Source organism: Manis pentadactyla, chromosome 7 (genome assembly GCF_030020395.1).
Source record: "Manis pentadactyla isolate mManPen7 chromosome 7, mManPen7.hap1, whole genome shotgun sequence".
In the NCBI taxonomy this organism is placed as follows: Eukaryota; Metazoa; Chordata; class Mammalia; order Pholidota; family Manidae; genus Manis; species Manis pentadactyla.
Window position 1 is genome coordinate 95,539,332 of NC_080025.1, and position 18,155 is coordinate 95,557,486.

The following is an 18,155-nucleotide window of genomic DNA, read 5'->3' on the forward strand; positions in this document are numbered from 1 at the left end:
AAGCTGGAGACATTAAGGTATTTCATCCCTATGTACTTCACCATCTATCTTCTAAGAACTAGGATATTCTCCTATATGAACACAGTACAACTAACATACCTAAGAAGTTTATCTTGATACAATAATATCTATAAACAGTAATTTTAAAAATTTTCCCAAGTATCCTAATAATTTCCTCTGTATCTGGGGTAAAAAATCCAGTGTCAAAACAAGGGTCCTGCATTGCATTTACTTGTCTCCGCTTTCCACTGTAATCTGTAATATCCCCATCCTTATTCTTTCATGACATTTACTGTTTTGAAGAACACAGCCAGATGTCCTAAAGAACCATCCATTAGTGGGTGCAAAGTAGTGATTTCCTAATTCAGTCTTTCTACCTACATGCAGTCAGCGACAGTTCTCTGTAAAGATTGGTTCCTCTTCCTATTTCCCACTCTCCTTCCCTTCTTTGCTTTCTTTCTCCTTCCCTCCCTCCTTTTCCTTTTTGAGGAATATCGTTTCCTATTCATGGCTGCTTTTCTTTTTGTTCAGTGGGCTATAATTCACTCTTACCGTTATTCTTTGGGTGCTCAAATTGTCCTGGATTTTGCCAGTAGGAGCCCATGGGTCAGCCCCCGTTGGGTTCTCTTTCACATGTCCTCCTGAGTCTGCAAGTACTTTGCTTTTTGGCTAAACAAAACACTTTTGGCTTATCTCAGACTCTCCTTACTAGGTTTCATTCAGTCATTTCTCCAAGAAGCCAGAGAAACTACTTTTGTATAGGGAATGCTGTTTAGAATCCAAGATAGGGATGCTCGGGGTGTTCATTGCTATTGAAATGTCATTGTTTTAGGCCGTTTCAGTAAACAGATTAGGAAATATAATTTCTTTCTTTTTTGGTATAATATAGATTGCAGAGTGTCCAAAGAGTCCTAGTGGTTGAGAGCTTTTTGTACAAGTTCTTAGATAATAAATTCAAACAGAAAAGGAGAATTAGAAAAGTCAACTTTTTTCAATTCTGAATGCAAAAATCGATTCATTCAATGGTCATCATTGGATGATAAACCTTTAATTTAGGTGAAATAGGAATGAAAAACAATACAATTGCCAAGCTACTGCCACCTGAACCCACGGATCAATTTTAGCATTATCCATAGTGAATCATGCACACATTCTGATACTATGCAGTGTGAAGGCATTTTAGACAAGCTGGAAGATTAAGAACCATCCCTGAAATAATGTTTTTTTGAAAAAATAAGAAACTGGATCTGAATTTAATCAAGCCTCTAAATCTAACTTTAGTCTATAGGAAATTCAGGGAGTAAAGGAAAAGTCAAACAACATCTCAAACCAAATGTAGAATTTAAGAACATAATTTTGTTTGTATAATATTGTTATTGAAGTATATACAATAAAATGCAACTCTTAAGTGTACTGCTCAATGCATTTTGACATGTATATACAGTCATAGAACCATTGCCTAACATACTAATTCCATGTTCCCTGTCAACTATCTCACCCATCCCCCCACTCCCCTCCCCTATGGCAACCACCTATGTTCTCTGTGTCTATGAATCTAGGAAATCTTTTTTCTTAATTTATATTGTGGAAACTGATAAGATATTGCAGATAAAAGAGATTATGAAATGTTATGTTCATATTATCTCTGGGGTTACATTTAAGGAATAAAGATAATGCCATTATCACATAAGCTGCTTAGAATATTCTTGTTAATATTTGCTGAGCTATTTTGAAAAATGTCCACACTTTACAGATATGGAGCATATGGTATCCTTAAAATCACATTAGCACATGATTAGCTGTGAAAATAAAATGCTATTTTATTTTAATTCTGAGTTCTAAGTAAGTTTACTACAAGAATCCTGGACAGTTCCCATACATTCATGACATCTTGAGAAATAGAGAAAGAACAGAAATTAGAAGAACATTTCTGAAAATTATGATCAGTGAGAATTTTTTACTAGTAGAAAGGGATAAATTGCATAGAAACGGAAAAACAGGTATTAAGTTATTCATTCATAATTATTTAAAGTGAGCATAACTGAAAATGAAATCTATCAAACTGTGTAATTAACTTGTAAAGAATGATAGGAAATAGTGGAAATATCTCTAGAATTCAATCTGATTACAAAAGAGATTACTAGGAAGATAACTTTTGGGAGCCACACCTTGAGATCATACATTTTCCTCTATTACTGTAGCTTAAAACATTCTTTTGGATTTGTCTTTCTGGTTCTCTGACTGCACTGGTTGAGCTTGTTCTCTGCAGTCCCATCCTAATAGCTCAGCAAATATTAACAAGAATATTCTAAGATGCACCAACAGCATTTCTGGAGAAGGAAGGGTTGCAGAGTTGATTTCATGGAACATATTTGCAAATATTGAAGAGCCAAAGATTCTGTTAATGACCTAATATTCAGAAAGATGCATTAAAGTCTCTTAGTATAGCTATTTCCTGAGGCAGGAGCACCAATTTGGGTGATCTATGTAGGTAAGAAATAAATATGCTATTTCAGTATGTCATTTTCAGGTATACATGGTGTGATAGCAGAGTATGTTTCACTCAGTCATGTTCAAATCTGCAGCATCTTTTTAAAAATGATGAAGAAATTTTCTGTGAAGTAAAGTGGAAATAATTACTAACAAATACAGATTTGTATCTTTAATTTTTGCCATTGCTGAAGGTAAAAGTCTCTCCTAAATTTGCTATCTTTTAATGTCTATTTTTATTCCAAAGCATGAAAATTTAGCAGTAATTTATACATGAAAATTTAAATTGTCCATATTTAACAATATAGAGTCTTTTACTCCCTAAGCTATATGGTATGGTTGACCCCCTAGCAGAGGTCAATGACATTTTGGGGCCTCCCACCTCCCTGCACTGGGTGGGATTAGCTCTAACCTTGTCACCTGGTTTAGTGAAATGCCTTTCCTTGTGGAGGTGATTTACACAATCACATCATTTGTACTCTTGGGCCTGGGAAGTTTTCCCTTTGAGATGTTGGTTACTGCCCATGGGCTCCAATGACGTAGCTGTTACCTGCCCCCTAAATGCAAAGGCCCCTTTCCCCTTCTGGGGCTAGGCTGAGGTTACAGCTCCTAGTTATCCCTGTACAGCCTTCTGCTCCCACCGAGACCAAGGCCATGGGATGGGAATAGAATTTGTTTTGCCCGTCAGAGTGCCAGCTGCCAACTCTTGTGCCCCATGTGATACTGCTGCCTGCAGAAGCTGCACCCGGTCCTCCCAGTTCTGCCCACTCTGTGCTACTGAGTGCCGCTTACCGAGGATTTGTTATATGTCAGATAGGAATCTAAGCACTTTATACATGAAAACTTGTTTAATCCTCAGAACATCCCTGGGAAGCCTGTATTATCATCTCCATTGACAGATGACAAACTTGAGTCACAGTGAGGTTAAGTAACTTGCCCAAGGTAACAGAGTTAAAAAATGATGGAGCTGGGGTACAGATCCAGGCAGTCTGACTTCAGAGCTCCATCTCCCTGAGCAACCTCTTTCCCAACAATAAGCCCTGGACACCATGGTTCCACTTCTGGCAGCTGATGTGCAGTAAAATGAGTATCTGAGGGGTAGATGTGGCCTTCATGCCTGCATCCTAGGTGACTAACACCTGTTTTCCACTGTTCCATTTCTCTGTGGCGCTTGCAGTCACCACCACCCAGAGATGTGCTCTCAAGTTACTATCATGCAACTAGATGTCAACCTAAAACCATTCCTCTTCGACCTGAAAAGGTTTTGACAGTTGATATTTTATAAATCTAACAATAATGTAAAAGTAGTTGAATATTTAATAAAACCCTACTGTGAAGCCTTGTGAAAATCAAAGAGAACCTTTTGTAAGATAGTCTTCTTGCCTTAATTTCTTCTGATATTAAAAATTTGAAATCTGATTTGCTTGAAAAAGGTATTAGCTGTAATTGGTCTGGTCCCCTATTTCTCTGCTGGCAGCTCTGCTTCCTATTCAATGAGAACTTTTTGAGCTGCCGTTTTTCATTTAACATTGTACAGGTTTTTCCTGGAGACTACTGTGGGTGCTAAGTCATGTTTCATTTTATTGATAAGTACTATCTTATTACTATGTTAGAGATATTAATGTATGAAAAATTGATAACATAAGCTTCAGATTAATATGCATGACCCAAGCACAGGATACCATTTTAGAGCCACTTACTGGAAAAACATTGTCAGCTACCAAATTAGAGTTTTTTTTCAGTTCAGTGGAAAAGGAAGGACTTTGAAATAGTCCCTATAGAATTTTCACCTTTTTATTTGTAACTGATTTTGCATTACCAAATAACCAATGCCAAGATTAATCAAGAAAAATACCAAGCTCTTATCATAAATAAGGCCTACCCTATGAAACTAGTTTCACTCCTTTAGGAAATGACATACCACATTTCCTTATAAATGCTCAGTAATGGCCTGCTTATGCCCTATTATGTTTGGCTTCTAAGGGCTATTAGGAGTTTCTTTTACATTCCTTTCATTAAGGTAAAAATGGCCATTAAAACAAGTTTTTTAAAGGGTCATTTAAAAATATCTGCAGTTTGAGAAATAGAATGAACTTACTAAACTGGTCCCTGAAGTGTTATACCAAGCTGTGCTGAAGGGGGAAGCTTTTGAGTCATTGAAATTCTACTTTTCAAGCTGTTTTTTCTACTGTTCAGTAAAAGCTTTTCTGTGTTCTTTTTCAGGTATGTGGCCAGTTGGATAGACAAAAGGCGGCATCAATCAGAAAAGGCCAATTTAACAATTCTTTTTGATAAATATGTTCCTGCGTGCTTGGATAAGCTGAGAACGGGCTTTAAAACCATCACTGCAATCCCAGAGAACAGCCTGGTCCAGGTCCGTCTTTAGTCACACTGCCTAACATTGTAGTTCTGATCGGTGGTGTGGCTGGATCAAGACAACAGAAGGTTTTGCTTGATAAAGAAGATGGAAAATTTTCTGAAGTTGTTAAGTGGCTCCAGCCCACCTCTCCAGCCCCCATGTCCCCCAAGTGCTTTTGGCAAACATCGGTTACATACCTATTGCATTCTATTATCACTCAGGTTGTGGTATCTTTCTTCTGCAAAATTATGGACTAGAAGCCTGAAAGCCACTTTTTATTCACTTTCTATATCCCCAGATATTTATATAGTCCCTAGCACAGAGTAAGTGCTCAATGTGTGCTTTTTGAGTCATTCTCTTCCTCCTAAGTATATTTGAATAGAATAAGAACAAAATTGTTGTCACAAAAGTTGTCATTAGAACAACCTTATTTTTTCTATCTCCTAAGAAACTGGCCCAGAGAAACTGCTCGGTATATTTTTTGAATACAGTAAATCCATGTAGTTAAAGGTGTTGGCCATTGAGTTCTGGAGAAAACTTCTGAACACTACGGCATAGGTGGCACCACCCCCGGAGCTCCCACCCCTCCTTCCTTTCCGTTCTCCCCTCCCAAAAATACTCATAAAGCCAAGTCAGTGTGGATGGAGAGTTCAAAATATTCCAGGGATACCTTTTCTCTAATCCTCATTGTGAGTCAGCTGGTGAGACTGAAGGGTATATATAATGTGTTGTCATGGAAGCAAATGAAAATAATTCACAGCACACAGAAATGAGGGTTGTGATCTTAATCTCAGTGTGAAGAAAAACTGTCCCCAGCCTTTACAAGTATAGAACTTCACAGGTTTACAAGTAGAAACCTTATTTTTTTTTCTACAAGGGCAAAATTGGTTTTGAAGTACTTTGTTACCATTAAGTTACTATGTTACCAAATGTATTTGAAGCTAAATTAGAAATAGTCATAAGCATAGTAAGAAGGGAAAGTTCAGGTTTTTGGATAACTCACATACCAATTAATTAAACGATAGTCTCCAATAGTAATTATCTGAGGTATAATTTATTTCTGAAAGCAGGACTGAATTTATTCATAATGAATTAATTATGTGGCTAGCCTAATTAGACTTCCTCTGGCATAGTATTTGCAAAAAGCATGATTGTGTTCTTTTTCAAGTAGACTTGTGTATTTGTGTGATTCTCTGTGGTGTGAACTTTTTCATTCAAGAATAGTGTGAAAACAGGTCAGTAAGAATGAATATGACTTTTGCTCCCACTTCCTTCTTTTGTAGTATTCAGAAATGGCATTTATCCTTAATTCCTTTTTAGCTGTTATTTTACAGTGGAGTCTCTTTCTGAGATTACTTATTAGGACAAAATTTGAGGCAAGAACAATTATAAAACAGAATAATTTAAAATGGCTACCTTAATAAATTAATGTACTATATTTTTCAATATAGGAAACATTTGCTGTAAGTTTGGTAAAGTGTATTAACTCTTTCAGAATATGCACCAAAGTATGATTTTTATTAATTGCTAACACAGCTCAAAATGTTTTTCAAGGACCATGTTGGGGAGAAAATGGAAAATTCATGTGAGTTATTAGAATGTTCAGATCCATGGATAATGTCATGCTGAGACCTGTCAGTTTTTTTCATTTTGATTTTAACATTTCCTTAGGGTACACCATGGATGGCTTCTAGTAATGAATACTAAAGCTTTGGAGTTTTACATTAATTTTCCTGATGAATTGATGAGTTTTATTCTAGGAGAAGATTATTTTAAATTGGCAAACATGGCACAACATAAAATAATAGAAATCAAGGCAGAACATTGAAATATATAACAGATGCTCAACTACTTAAATTAAAAACATTTCCAAATGATTGCCAAGACCCATTTTTCATGTTAGCGTGGATTTTCCCCATCTTCCCTGGCTGGGAAGGAGAGGCTCACACACAGTTCTGACTTGCTTTGTCATGGCCTGCACTGCTGCGTGTGGGATCGTGCTAAAAACCTGTTGCTGCCTCTAAAACTAGAATTTTGAAGGTTTGTGACAGTGCTAATTAATGACAACTGTTTTGTGCTGTAAGAGAAGTGGCTCAAAGGCATGTTCACTCCTGGTTCTTATTTCATATCGGAAAGGCTTTGGCAGCAGCCGTGTTCCCCTTATTTCTGACACGTTCTCCCTGACCTCGGGGTATCTTTCAGACCAAAAGAGCACATTCCTCTTTCACCTAGTGTGTGTTCAGAACAAGTTCCTGAACAGCATTTCTTTCAAGGTTAAATTTAGTCTGGTGTCCAAAAAAATGCCACTGGCTAAGGCTGCCAGTCCAACTTTCTAAATTTATACAACAGGTGGGAAAAAACGGCTGCCAAAGCACTAAGGGTAAATGGGTTACCCAACTGTCCTACTCAGGGCCATCCGGGGGGCTCTGAAGCATTCATTCCCAGTGATGATGTAGGCAGCACTTCCTGGTAAGGACAGATGACTTTAGTTTGTGTTTAGGTGAGAAGGTGAGCTATAGAATGCTATGTGCTCTGTGACTCCCTACTTATAAAAGAGTGCATAGGCATAGCCCTGCTAACTTTTCTTTTTGCTTATATGTTTTTCTGTATTGCAGTGATTATTAATTGGATAATTTAAGCTAGTGGTTTTAAAAAATAGTTTGTTATTACCTAGAAGATCAGTTTGGTTTCAAGTGGCAAAGGTTTTCCACCACTGACATAAAACCAAGGCAGCAATTTTTGTCTGCCCCAATGTAGCAGATAAGAGTCAGAAAAATTATATAATCTCTTAAGGATAAAATGTATTTATTAATAAGTCCTGTGAATTTATTCTCCTATTAAAAAATTGATGTCCTAAGTGAGTGGCTATTTCTTTTTCTTTAGACTATTTGTGCTCTTCTGGAATGTTTGCTGACTCCTGAAAATGTGCCTTCTGACAGCCCGAAAGAAGTTTATGAAGTCTATTTTGTCTTTGCTTGTATCTGGGCATTTGGAGGCACTCTGCAACAAGATCAGGTATTTTTAGAAATAGGACATAGTACCAGTTTTATTTAGCAGGGGGCGGGGTGGAATATTATGTGATCCTTAGGTTTTTTTTAATATTATCATAAATCTGTCCTATTTGCCCTATTCTCTCTTAAGCCTGTGCATTGTTTAGGTGAGCTCACTGAGGCCTGTGGTCCTAACCTTGGCTGGCAGTGCCGAATCCATAGCCTCCCACTGGGTCTCTCTTCTAAGGCTCAAGGTTGTATTCTTCCTCCTGCCTCTGAGCAGTGCCAGCAGAGTGCTGTTCCCAGGCAAGGCCCAGGCACTGTGCCTGAGACAGAGCCCTCCATCTGCCCTGCCCCACCCCCAAATTTGCTCTTTCTCTTTATTCTTTCTATTTCCCAGCAATATTTACACTCCTCCCAGTTGCTCTGATCAAAGATCTGGGAGGCATCATTCTTCCTTATTTCTACATCCGATGGTCATCAGATCCTTTCAGTTAAAAATACGCATCAAGTCTGTCCCCCCTTCTCCATCCCTATAGCCTTAATTCAGAAGTGAGTCATCTTTAGATCATTTGTATGTTTTAGCTCAGACAGCCATAAAAAAATACCTTTCTCCGGGTGCTTAAACAGACATTGACTTCCTCTCAGTTCTGGAAGCTGGAAGTCCAAGGTCAGGGAGCCAGCATGGTTGGGTTCCAGCAAGAACCCTATTCTAGCTTGCAGATAGCCACTTTTTTAGCTGTGTCCTCACATGACAGAGAGAAGGATAAAAAAGCTCTTCTTATATGGGCACTGATCCTGTCATGAGGACCCAACCCTCATGTTCTCATCTAAACCTAATCATCTCCTAAAGGCCCCATTTCCAATACCATCATGCCGGGGCTTCATTGTATGAGTTGTGTGTGTGTGTGTCTGTGTGTGTGGTAGTGGACATAATCCAATCTGTAGTACATAATAACCTTTAAATTGGTTTCTCTCTTTCTAACTAGTCTCTTACCTCTTGTCAGTCTCACACATGATTCCCAGGGTAATCATTTGTAAATGGACCATAGCCAACCCCAGGCTAATTCCTTTCTGTTGCCCTTTCCTTCAGCCTTAATTGAGGCAATTATACCTGTGCAGCATTCCTGGTATGGCTTGTTTGTGGCTTCTGATTTCTTTTGGGCAAACTCTTCAGACAAGAACTTCACAAGTGCTATGCATGCACACACACACACACACACACACAACCAAACTACTTAGACTTGCGAAAGTGCAAAGTGGGAGTTTTCCAACTTTAGAAATTTGCACATCTAATCTCCACCGTGCATCTCTATAGCTTTCCTCATGTAATCTTTACAATAATTGTGCATAGTATCCTCATTGTGCAGATAAAGGCAGAGAGTTCAAGTAACTGGACTATGGTTACATTGATAGGACATCTACACATCAGAATTCCCTCCTACATACATCCCAAAGGCCATAACTTCCAGGGTACCTCAGGACCTCTGCTGGGCATATGCTTCTAAGGTATTTCGGAATCTTTGCATCAAAAATAGGTTTCACATATCTCCTAGGCTTCCCTGAATGTTTCCCCATGTAAACAGGGAATTGAAGTTGGCAGGCATGACAGGCCAAGAGTGACTCATATTTCCATTGGTTTACTTGGGCCCTAAAATCCATGGTTGGTGTGACCTGGGGCCAGTTCCATTACTCGTCGCTAAGTTACCACAAGTCATATCTACAAATAAATTTGGCATTCACTTGGCCTCCTAGATATTTTGACCCTTCTCAGAAGCCACATTTCCTCTGTAAACTCCAAGTGCTTTCTAAAGAATAACAGTGAGAGTCAAGGAACAGTGACTCACATGGTTTTTATCAGAGTCATGATGTGTAACACGTGTGGATTTCTCCTTCATGGAGGCCACATGCACAACGTCTCCCTCTCCCCAGGCCCACCTTGCTTTTTCAGTGTTCTTCACGAGGTTTTCCCTTTTCCAGGACTGTAAAACCAGGTAACATTGCATGAGGAGGATGTTGACAGCTGAGATCTTTCTACCCCTGATCATAATGCTGCTCCTTTCTTCAGCTGTCCTCTCTTCATCTTTCCCAGTTCCAAGCAGGGCAGCACTGCAGGCAGTTATTCAAGCCAGAAGCTGAGCATCACAGTGGGCACCTTCTCCCTAATTAATAGTCAACATCATCATCATTTTTAGATTTTCAAGAGGGCCCTTCTATGAAGCATTCAAAAGAGAGGCTAGAAAGTTGGAAACATTTATGAAGCAGACACAATAAATAGTCTTAAGATAGCCATTTATTAAGCAAATTTGAGTCCTTACTGAATGTCAGGGAAAATGTTTAGGACTTCTACAGGCTATCTCCTTAAATATTAAAAAAAATAATAAAACCTATATGTATAGGTACAGCTATCTTCCTACTTCTTTTACAAAAAAAAGAACTGAAACTTAGGAGATGAGTACCCTGCTTGAGGACATATAGCTAAGTCATGTCTGAGCCAGGTTCAAATCACAACAGAGTAACTCAGGACCTGTGTTCTTTACCAAAGCCATTACAAACAACTTCCAAAGTAGGTCTCAGCTCTGCTGTTGCTGAGCGCCTATAACCCACCATTATCTTTACTCACTTGGCTTCCTTAGTAACCTTCTTATTGGTCTTTCTGCTCCCATACCTGTCCCATAATCCATTATCTGCTCAAATTGAATTACATGATATACTCTAGAATATAAAACACTTTAATGGATTCCTATTGCTTTTAAGATAAAATTTTAAGTTTTAATCCCCCTATGTCTCCCTTTGCCACCATCTCCCCTCCCATTCCGCCAGCTGCACTGGCCAGTTTCTTGAATGTAAGTTCCTTAATGCCACTACATCCTTGACTTGTCTTGCTTCTGGGAATGGTCTTCTCCTTAATCTGTGCCTATTCTCTAAGACGGCTTCCCTGAATACCCAATGAATATAGATTCATCCCTGTTATCCTCACTTATAGCAAACTACTTTCAAGTGCCTATTTATTTCTGCATTGATTGGCTTAACCTCTGCTTCCAGTGGTTCCTCAAACCCCCAGCCCAGCCCACCACCTTATCTTCCCCAGAAACTCGGTAAGGTTGGAAACCCTGTTTGTCTCTTCAACTCCACAGAAAAATGCAAGTTAATTGAGTGAATTAATGAATCAAAGACTTGTCCCCAAAATCATTTTGCTGATATACTGGTTAGATGAAGCAATTTTTTTTAACTGAAGAATAGTTGATATACAATTTTATATTTGTTTCAAACATATAACGCAGTGGTTCAGCTGTTACCCATATCATTAAATCTCACCCCCATCAGTGCAGTTACTATTTGTCAGCCTAGGAAGATGTTACAGAATCATAGGCTATATTCTCCATGCTGTACTACTATCTCCATGACCAACTTACATTATAGTTGAGAATTTTTGTGCCCTTTTATGCCCCTCTCCCTCCCTCCCCACTGACCCACTGCACTCCCTCCCCCATGGTAAACACCCATCCTTTCTCAATGCCTATGAATCACAAATAAATGAAATCATATGGTACTTGTCTTTCTCTGACTGGCTTATTTCACTGAACATAATACCCTCTAGGTACAACCACGTTGTAGCAAATGGCAGAATTTTTTCTTTTGTATGGCAGAATAATATTCCATTGTGTATATGTGCCCTATCCTTTTTATCAGTTCATCTATTGATGAGCATTTTGGTTGCTTCCATTTCTTGGCTATTATAAATAATGCAGCAATAAACATAGGGATGAATATATCTTTTTGAATCAGGGATATTGTCTTCTTTGGGTAAATTCCTAGAAGTGGAATTATTTTGTCATATGACATTTCAATTTTTAGTTTTTTTTTTTTTCTCTCCCTGTCCCTGAGCATTCAGTTCAAGAATCCCCTCCACCAGAAGGCTCTTCTAACCCAGGAATGGACTCTGTACTCTAATAGTGACTTCCTTGCCTCTTTTACCAAGACTGTGTCTTTTTTGAGGGCAAGAACTACCTTGTCATATCTTATCTTTGTATGCCCTAGGCCTTAGTCGGAGCTCAATAAAACCTTGTTGAATGTTTGAATGATTTCATGTTTTGAGGGAACTGAGGAGAATATGCTTACTATTCTCAATAACCAAAAGTGACTTTGTTTTCTTTTCTAATTAGCCTTGACCAACCTAATCACTGTGAGGAGAGAAAGTCAGCTAAAAGCTATCTAAAAAGCTCCCACGGGTCTATTTTTTCTTTTTTGTATCATTAATCTACAATTACAGAAAGAACATTATGTTTACTAGGTTCCCCCCTTCACCAAGTCCCCCCCACATACCCCTTCACAGTCACTGTCCATCTGCATAGTAAGATGCTGTAAAATCACTACTTGTCTTCTCTGTGTTGCACAGACCTCCCCGTGCCCTCCCCCACACTATACATGTTAATCGTAATGCCCCCTTTCTTTTTCCCCGCCCTTATCCCTCCCTTCCCACCCATCCTCCCCAGTCCCTTTCCCTTTGGTAACTATTAGTCCATTCTTGGGTTCTGTGATTCTGCTGCTGTTTTGTTCCTTCAGTTTTCCTTTGTTCTTATACTCCACATATGAGTGAAATCATTTGGTACTTGTCCTTCTCCGCTTGGCTTATTTCACTGAGCATAATACCCTCTAGCTCCATCCCTGTTGTTGCGAATGGTAGGATCTGTTTTTTTCTTATGGCTTCGTAATATTCCATTGTGTATATGTACCACATCTTCTTATCCATTCATCTACTGATGGACATTTAGGTTGCTTCCATATCTTGGCTATTTTAAACAGTGCAGCAATAAACATAGGGGTGCATCTGTCTTTTTCAAACTGGAGTGCTGCATTCTTGGGGTAAATTCCTAGAAGTGGAATTCCTGGATCAAATGGTATTTCTATTTTGAGCATTCTGAGGAACCTCCATACTGCTTTCCACAACAGTTGAACTAGTTTACATTCCCACCAGCAGTGTAGGAGGGTTCCCCTTTCTCCACAACCTCGCCAACATTTGTTGTTGTTTGTCTTTTCTATGATGGCGATCCTTACTGGTGTGAGGTGATATCTCATTGTGGTTTTAATTTGCCTTTCTCTGATGATTAGTGATGTGGAGCATCTTTTCATGTGCCTGTTGGCCATCTGGAATTCTTCTTTAGAGAACTGTCTATTCAGTTCCTCTGCCCATTTTTTAATTGGATTATTTGCTTTTTGTTTGTTGAGGCATGTGAGCTCTTTATATATTTTGGATGTCAATCCTTTATCAGATCTGTCATTTCTGAATATGTTCTCCCATACTGTAGGATACCTTTTTTGTTCTATTGATGGTGTCCTTTGATGTACAGAAGCTTTTTAGCTTGATATAGTCCCACTTGTTCATTTTTGCCTTTGTTTCCCTTGCCCAGGGAGATATGTTCATGAAGAAGTCACTCATGTTTATGTCCATGAGATTTTTGCCTATGTTTTTCTCTAAGAGTTTTATGGTTTCATGACTTACATTCAGGTCTTTGATCGATTTGGAGTTTACTTTTGTGTATGGGGTTAGACAGTGATCCAGTTTCATTCTCTTACATGTAGCTGTCCAGTTTTATCCAGCACCATCTATTGAAGAGACTGTCATTTCCCCATTGCATGTCCATGGCTCCTTTATCAAATATTAATTGGCCATATATGTTTGGGTTAATGTCTGGAGTCTCTATTCTGTTCCACTGGTCTGTGGCTCTGTTCTTGTGCCACTATCAAATTGTCTTGATTACTGTGGCTTTGTAGTAGAGCTTGAAGTTGGGGAGTGAGATCCCCCCCACTTTATTCTTCCTTCTCAGGAATGTGTTGGCTATTCGGGGTCTTTGACGGTTCCATATGAATTTTTGAACTATTTGTCCCAGTTCATTGAAGAATGCTGTTGGTAATTTGATAGGGATTGCATTGAATCTGTATATTGCTTTGGGCAGGATGGCCGTTTTGATGATATTAATTCTTCCTAGCCAGGAGCATGGGATGAGTTTCCATTGGTTAGTGACCTCCAGTACTATGTTGAATAACAGTGGGGACAGTGGGCATCCCTGTCTTGTTCCCGATCGCAGAGAAAAAGCTTTCAGCTTCTCGCTGTTCAGTATGATGTTGGCTGTGGGTTTATCATAGATGGCCTTTATTATGTTGAGGTACTTGCCCTCTATACCCATTTTGCTGAGAGTTTTTATCATGAATGGATGTTGAATTTTGTCGAATGCTTTTTCAGCATCTATGGAGATGATCATGTGGTTTTTGTCCTTCTTTTTGTTTATGTGGTGGATGATGTTGATGGATTTTCAAATGTTGTACCATCCTTGCATCCCTGGGATGAATCCCACTTGGTCATGGTGTATGATCCTCTTGATGTATTTTTGAATTCAGTTGGCTAATATTTTGTTGAGTACTTTTGCATCTATGTTCATCAGGGATATTGGTCTGTAGTTTTCTTTTTTGGTGGGGTCTTTGCCTGGTTTTGGTATTAGGGTGATGTTGGCTTCATAGAATGAGTTTGGGAGTATTCCCTCCTCTTCTATTTTTTGGAAAACTTTAAGGAGTAATTTTTAGTTTTTTGAGGAACCTCCATACTGCTTTCCACATGGCTGTGCCAATTAACAGTCCTACCAACAGTGTAGGAGGATTCCCTTTCTCCACGTCTTCACCAACACTTGTTTTTTGCATAGTGGCCATTCCAAATCGTGTGAGATGATCTCCCATTGTGGTTTTGATTTTCATTTCCCTGATGATTAGTGATGTGGAGCATCTTTTCATGTGCCTGTTGGCAATCTGTGTTTCTTCTTTGGAAAAATGTCTGTTTAGGTCCTCCGCCCATTTTTTATTGAGGTTATTTGGGGATTTTTTTGGTATTGACATCTATGAGTTCTTCATATATTTTGGATGTTAACCCCTTATCAGATAAATCACTTACAAATATATTCTCCCATACTGTAGGATACCTTTTTGTTCTGCTGATGGTGTCCTTTGCTGTTCAGAAGCTTTTTAGTTTGATGCAGTTTCACTTGTTCATTTTTTATTTTTGTTTCCCTTGCCTGAGGAGATGTGTCCTAGAAACAATTGCTCATGCTTATTAGACTTTTGCCTATGTTTTTTCCTGAGAGTTTTAGGGTTTCATGTCCTACATTTAGGCCTTTCATTCATGTTGAGTTTACTTTTGTGTATTGAGTTAGACAGTTATCCAGTTTCATCCTCTTGCATGTAGCTGTCCAGTTTTGCCAACACCAGTTGTTGAAGAGGCTCTCTTTTCTCCACTGTATATTCATGGCTCCTTTATCTGTATATTAATTGACTATATATGTGTGGGTTTTTATCTGGGCTCTCTATTCTGTTCCATTTATCTATGGGTCTGTTCTAGTGCTGGTACCATAGTGTTTTGATTACTAGAGTTTTATAGTATATCTTGAAATCAGGGATTATAACACCCTAGCTTTGTTTATCTTTCTTAGGATTGCTTTGGCTATTTGGGGTCTTTTGTGGTTTCATGAGAATTTTAGGATTATGTGCTCTAGTTCACTGAAAAATGCCATTGGTACTTTGATAGGGATTACATTGAATCTGTAAGTTGCTTTGGGCAGGATGGCCATTTTGACAATATTAATTCTCATCCATGAGCATGGATAAGATTTGTGTCTTTTTTCATTTCTGTCATCACTGTCTTTAGTTTTCAGGGTACTGGTCTTTAATCTCCTTGGTTAGGTTTATTCCTAAGTATCTTATTCTTTCTGATGCAATTGGAATTGGAATTTCTCTTTATGCTATTTTGTTGTTAGTATATAGGAATGTAATATATTTCTGTGTATTAATTTTGTATCCTGCAACTTTGCTGAATCCAGTTGTTAGTTCTAATAGTTTTTTGGTGGAGTCTTCAGGATTTTCTCTGTATAGTATCATGTCATCTGCAAATTGTGACAGTTTACCTTCTTCTTTACCAATTTGGATGCCTTCTATCTCTTTATCTTGTCTGATTTCTGTGGCTAGGTCCTCCAATAATATGTTAAATAAAAGTGGTGAGAGTGGACATCCTTGTCTTGCTCCTGATCTTAAAGGAAAAGCTTTTAGCTTTTCACCATTGAGTATGATGTTAGTTGTGGTCATATATGGCCTTTATTATGTTGAGGTACATTCCCTCTAACCCATTTTGTTGAGAGTTTTTATCATGAATAGATATTGAATTTTGTCAAATGCTTTTTCAGCATTTAGTGAGATGGTCATATGGTTTTATCTATTTTTTTTTGTTAATGTGATTTATCATGTTGATTTATGATTATTGTACCATCCTTGCATCCCTGGAATAAATCTCATTTGGTCATGATGGATGATCCTTTTTATATGTTTTTGAATTTGATTTGCTCATATTTTATTGAGGACTTTTGCATCTATTTTCATCAGGGATATTGGCCTGTAGTTTTCTTTTTTTGTAGCATCTTTGTCTGGTTTGGTAGAGAGATGCTGGCCTCATAGAATGAGTTTGAAAGCATTCCCTCCTCTTCTAATTTCTGGGATACTTTAAGAATGATGGGTATTAGTTCTTTAAAAGTTTGGTGGAATTCAGCTATGAAGCCATGTGGTCCTGGACTTCTGATCATTGGGAGTTTTTTGATTACCAGTTCAATTTTGTTACTGATAACTGGTCTTTTCAGATTTTCTGCTTCTTTCTGGGTCAGTCTGGGAAGGTTGTACTTTTCTAGGAATTTGTCCATTTATTCTTAGTCTAATATTCTGGAGAACATTCCATGTGCACTTGAGAAAAATGTGTATCCTGCCACTTCTGGGTGGAATGTTCCATAGATATCTGTTAAGTCCATCTCATCTAGTATGTTGTTCAGTGCCTTTGTTCCTTACTTATTTTCTGTCTGGCTGATCTGTCCATTGATGTAAACAGTATGTCAGGGTCTCCTAATATGAATGAGTTACAGTCTATTTTTCCTTTGAGTTCTTAGTATTATTTTACATATTTAGGTGCTCCTATGTTGGGTACATTGATATTTGTGATGGTTATACCCTCTTGTTGGACTGATCCCTTTATCATTATGTAATGACCTTCTTTGTCTCTTATTTCTTTGTTTTGAAATCTGGTTTGTCTGGTGCAAATACGGCTTCTCCTGCTTTTTCTTCATTATTTGCATGAAATATCTTTTTCTATCCCTTCACTTTCAGTCTGTGTATGACTTTAGGTCTGAGATGAGCTTCTTGTAGGCAGCATATAGATGGGTCTTGTTTCTGTATCTATTCTGCCTCATTAAGTCTTTGGTTGGTGCATTTGGTCCATTTACATTTAGGGTAGTTATTGATAGGTGTGTATTTACTGTCTATTCTATTAATTGTTTTCTTGTTGTTTTTGTAGTTCCTCTCTGTCCCTTTCTTCCTCTCATACTCTTCTCTTGTTATTTGATGAGTTTTTTTAGGGTTGTGATTGGATTTCATTTTAATTTTTTCTGTATATCTATTATAGGCTTTTGATTGTGGTTACCATAAGGTTCATGGATAGTTTCCTAACTATATAACAATCTATGTTAGGTTCATGGTCACTCTATTTCAAACACAATCTGAAAGTACTTCTTTTTTCTTCTTCTTACTCCTTCACACTTTATGTATTAGGTGTCACAATCTGCATTTTTTGTGTGTGTATCTTTTGACTGATTTTGTGTATAGTTGGTTTAACTGCTTTTGTTTTGTTTTAACTTCAAATGTACTTTGTAAGTAATTGGACTACTTCCTTTACTGTGGGTTTATTTTCACTGGTGAAAAATATTTAGGTTTAAGAACATTTCCATCTACAGAAGCCCCTTTAACATACCCTGTAAGGCAGTTTAGTGATGGTGAATTCCTTTATCTTTAATTTATCTGGGAAACTTTATTTTTTTTTATTTTTTTTTATTGAAGGGTAGTTGACACACAGTATTACATTACATTAGTTTCAGGTGTACAACACAGTGATTCAACATTTATATACATGATAATTCTAGGTACCAGCTATCACCATACCAAGTTGTTACAATATTTTGACTATATTCCTTATGCTATACATTACATCCCGGTTACTTATTTATTTTACAATTGGAAGTGTGTTTATATATATATATATATATATATATATTTTTTTTTTTTTGTGAGGGCATCTCTCATATTTATTGATCAAATAGTTGTTAACAACAATAAATTTCTGTATAGGGGGGTCAATACTCAATGCACAATCATTAATCCACCCCAAGCCTAATTTTCGTCAGTCTCCAATCTTCTGATGCATAACGAACAAATTCTTACATGGAGTACAAATTCTTACA

General features: G+C 37.8%; 1 protein-coding gene across 1 annotated transcript in view; it reads left to right on the forward strand.

Annotated features, from left to right (window-relative positions):
• DNAH11 (dynein axonemal heavy chain 11) overlaps window positions 1-18,155 on the forward strand; it is a 363,375-nt gene that overhangs the window by 168,839 nt on the left and 176,381 nt on the right. The window contains exons 43-44 of the mRNA XM_057504579.1: window positions 4,714-4,864; window positions 7,733-7,864. Of these exons, the coding sequence (XP_057360562.1) occupies window positions 4,714-4,864; window positions 7,733-7,864 (283 nt within the window). The remainder of the gene's footprint in view (window positions 1-4,713; window positions 4,865-7,732; window positions 7,865-18,155) is intronic.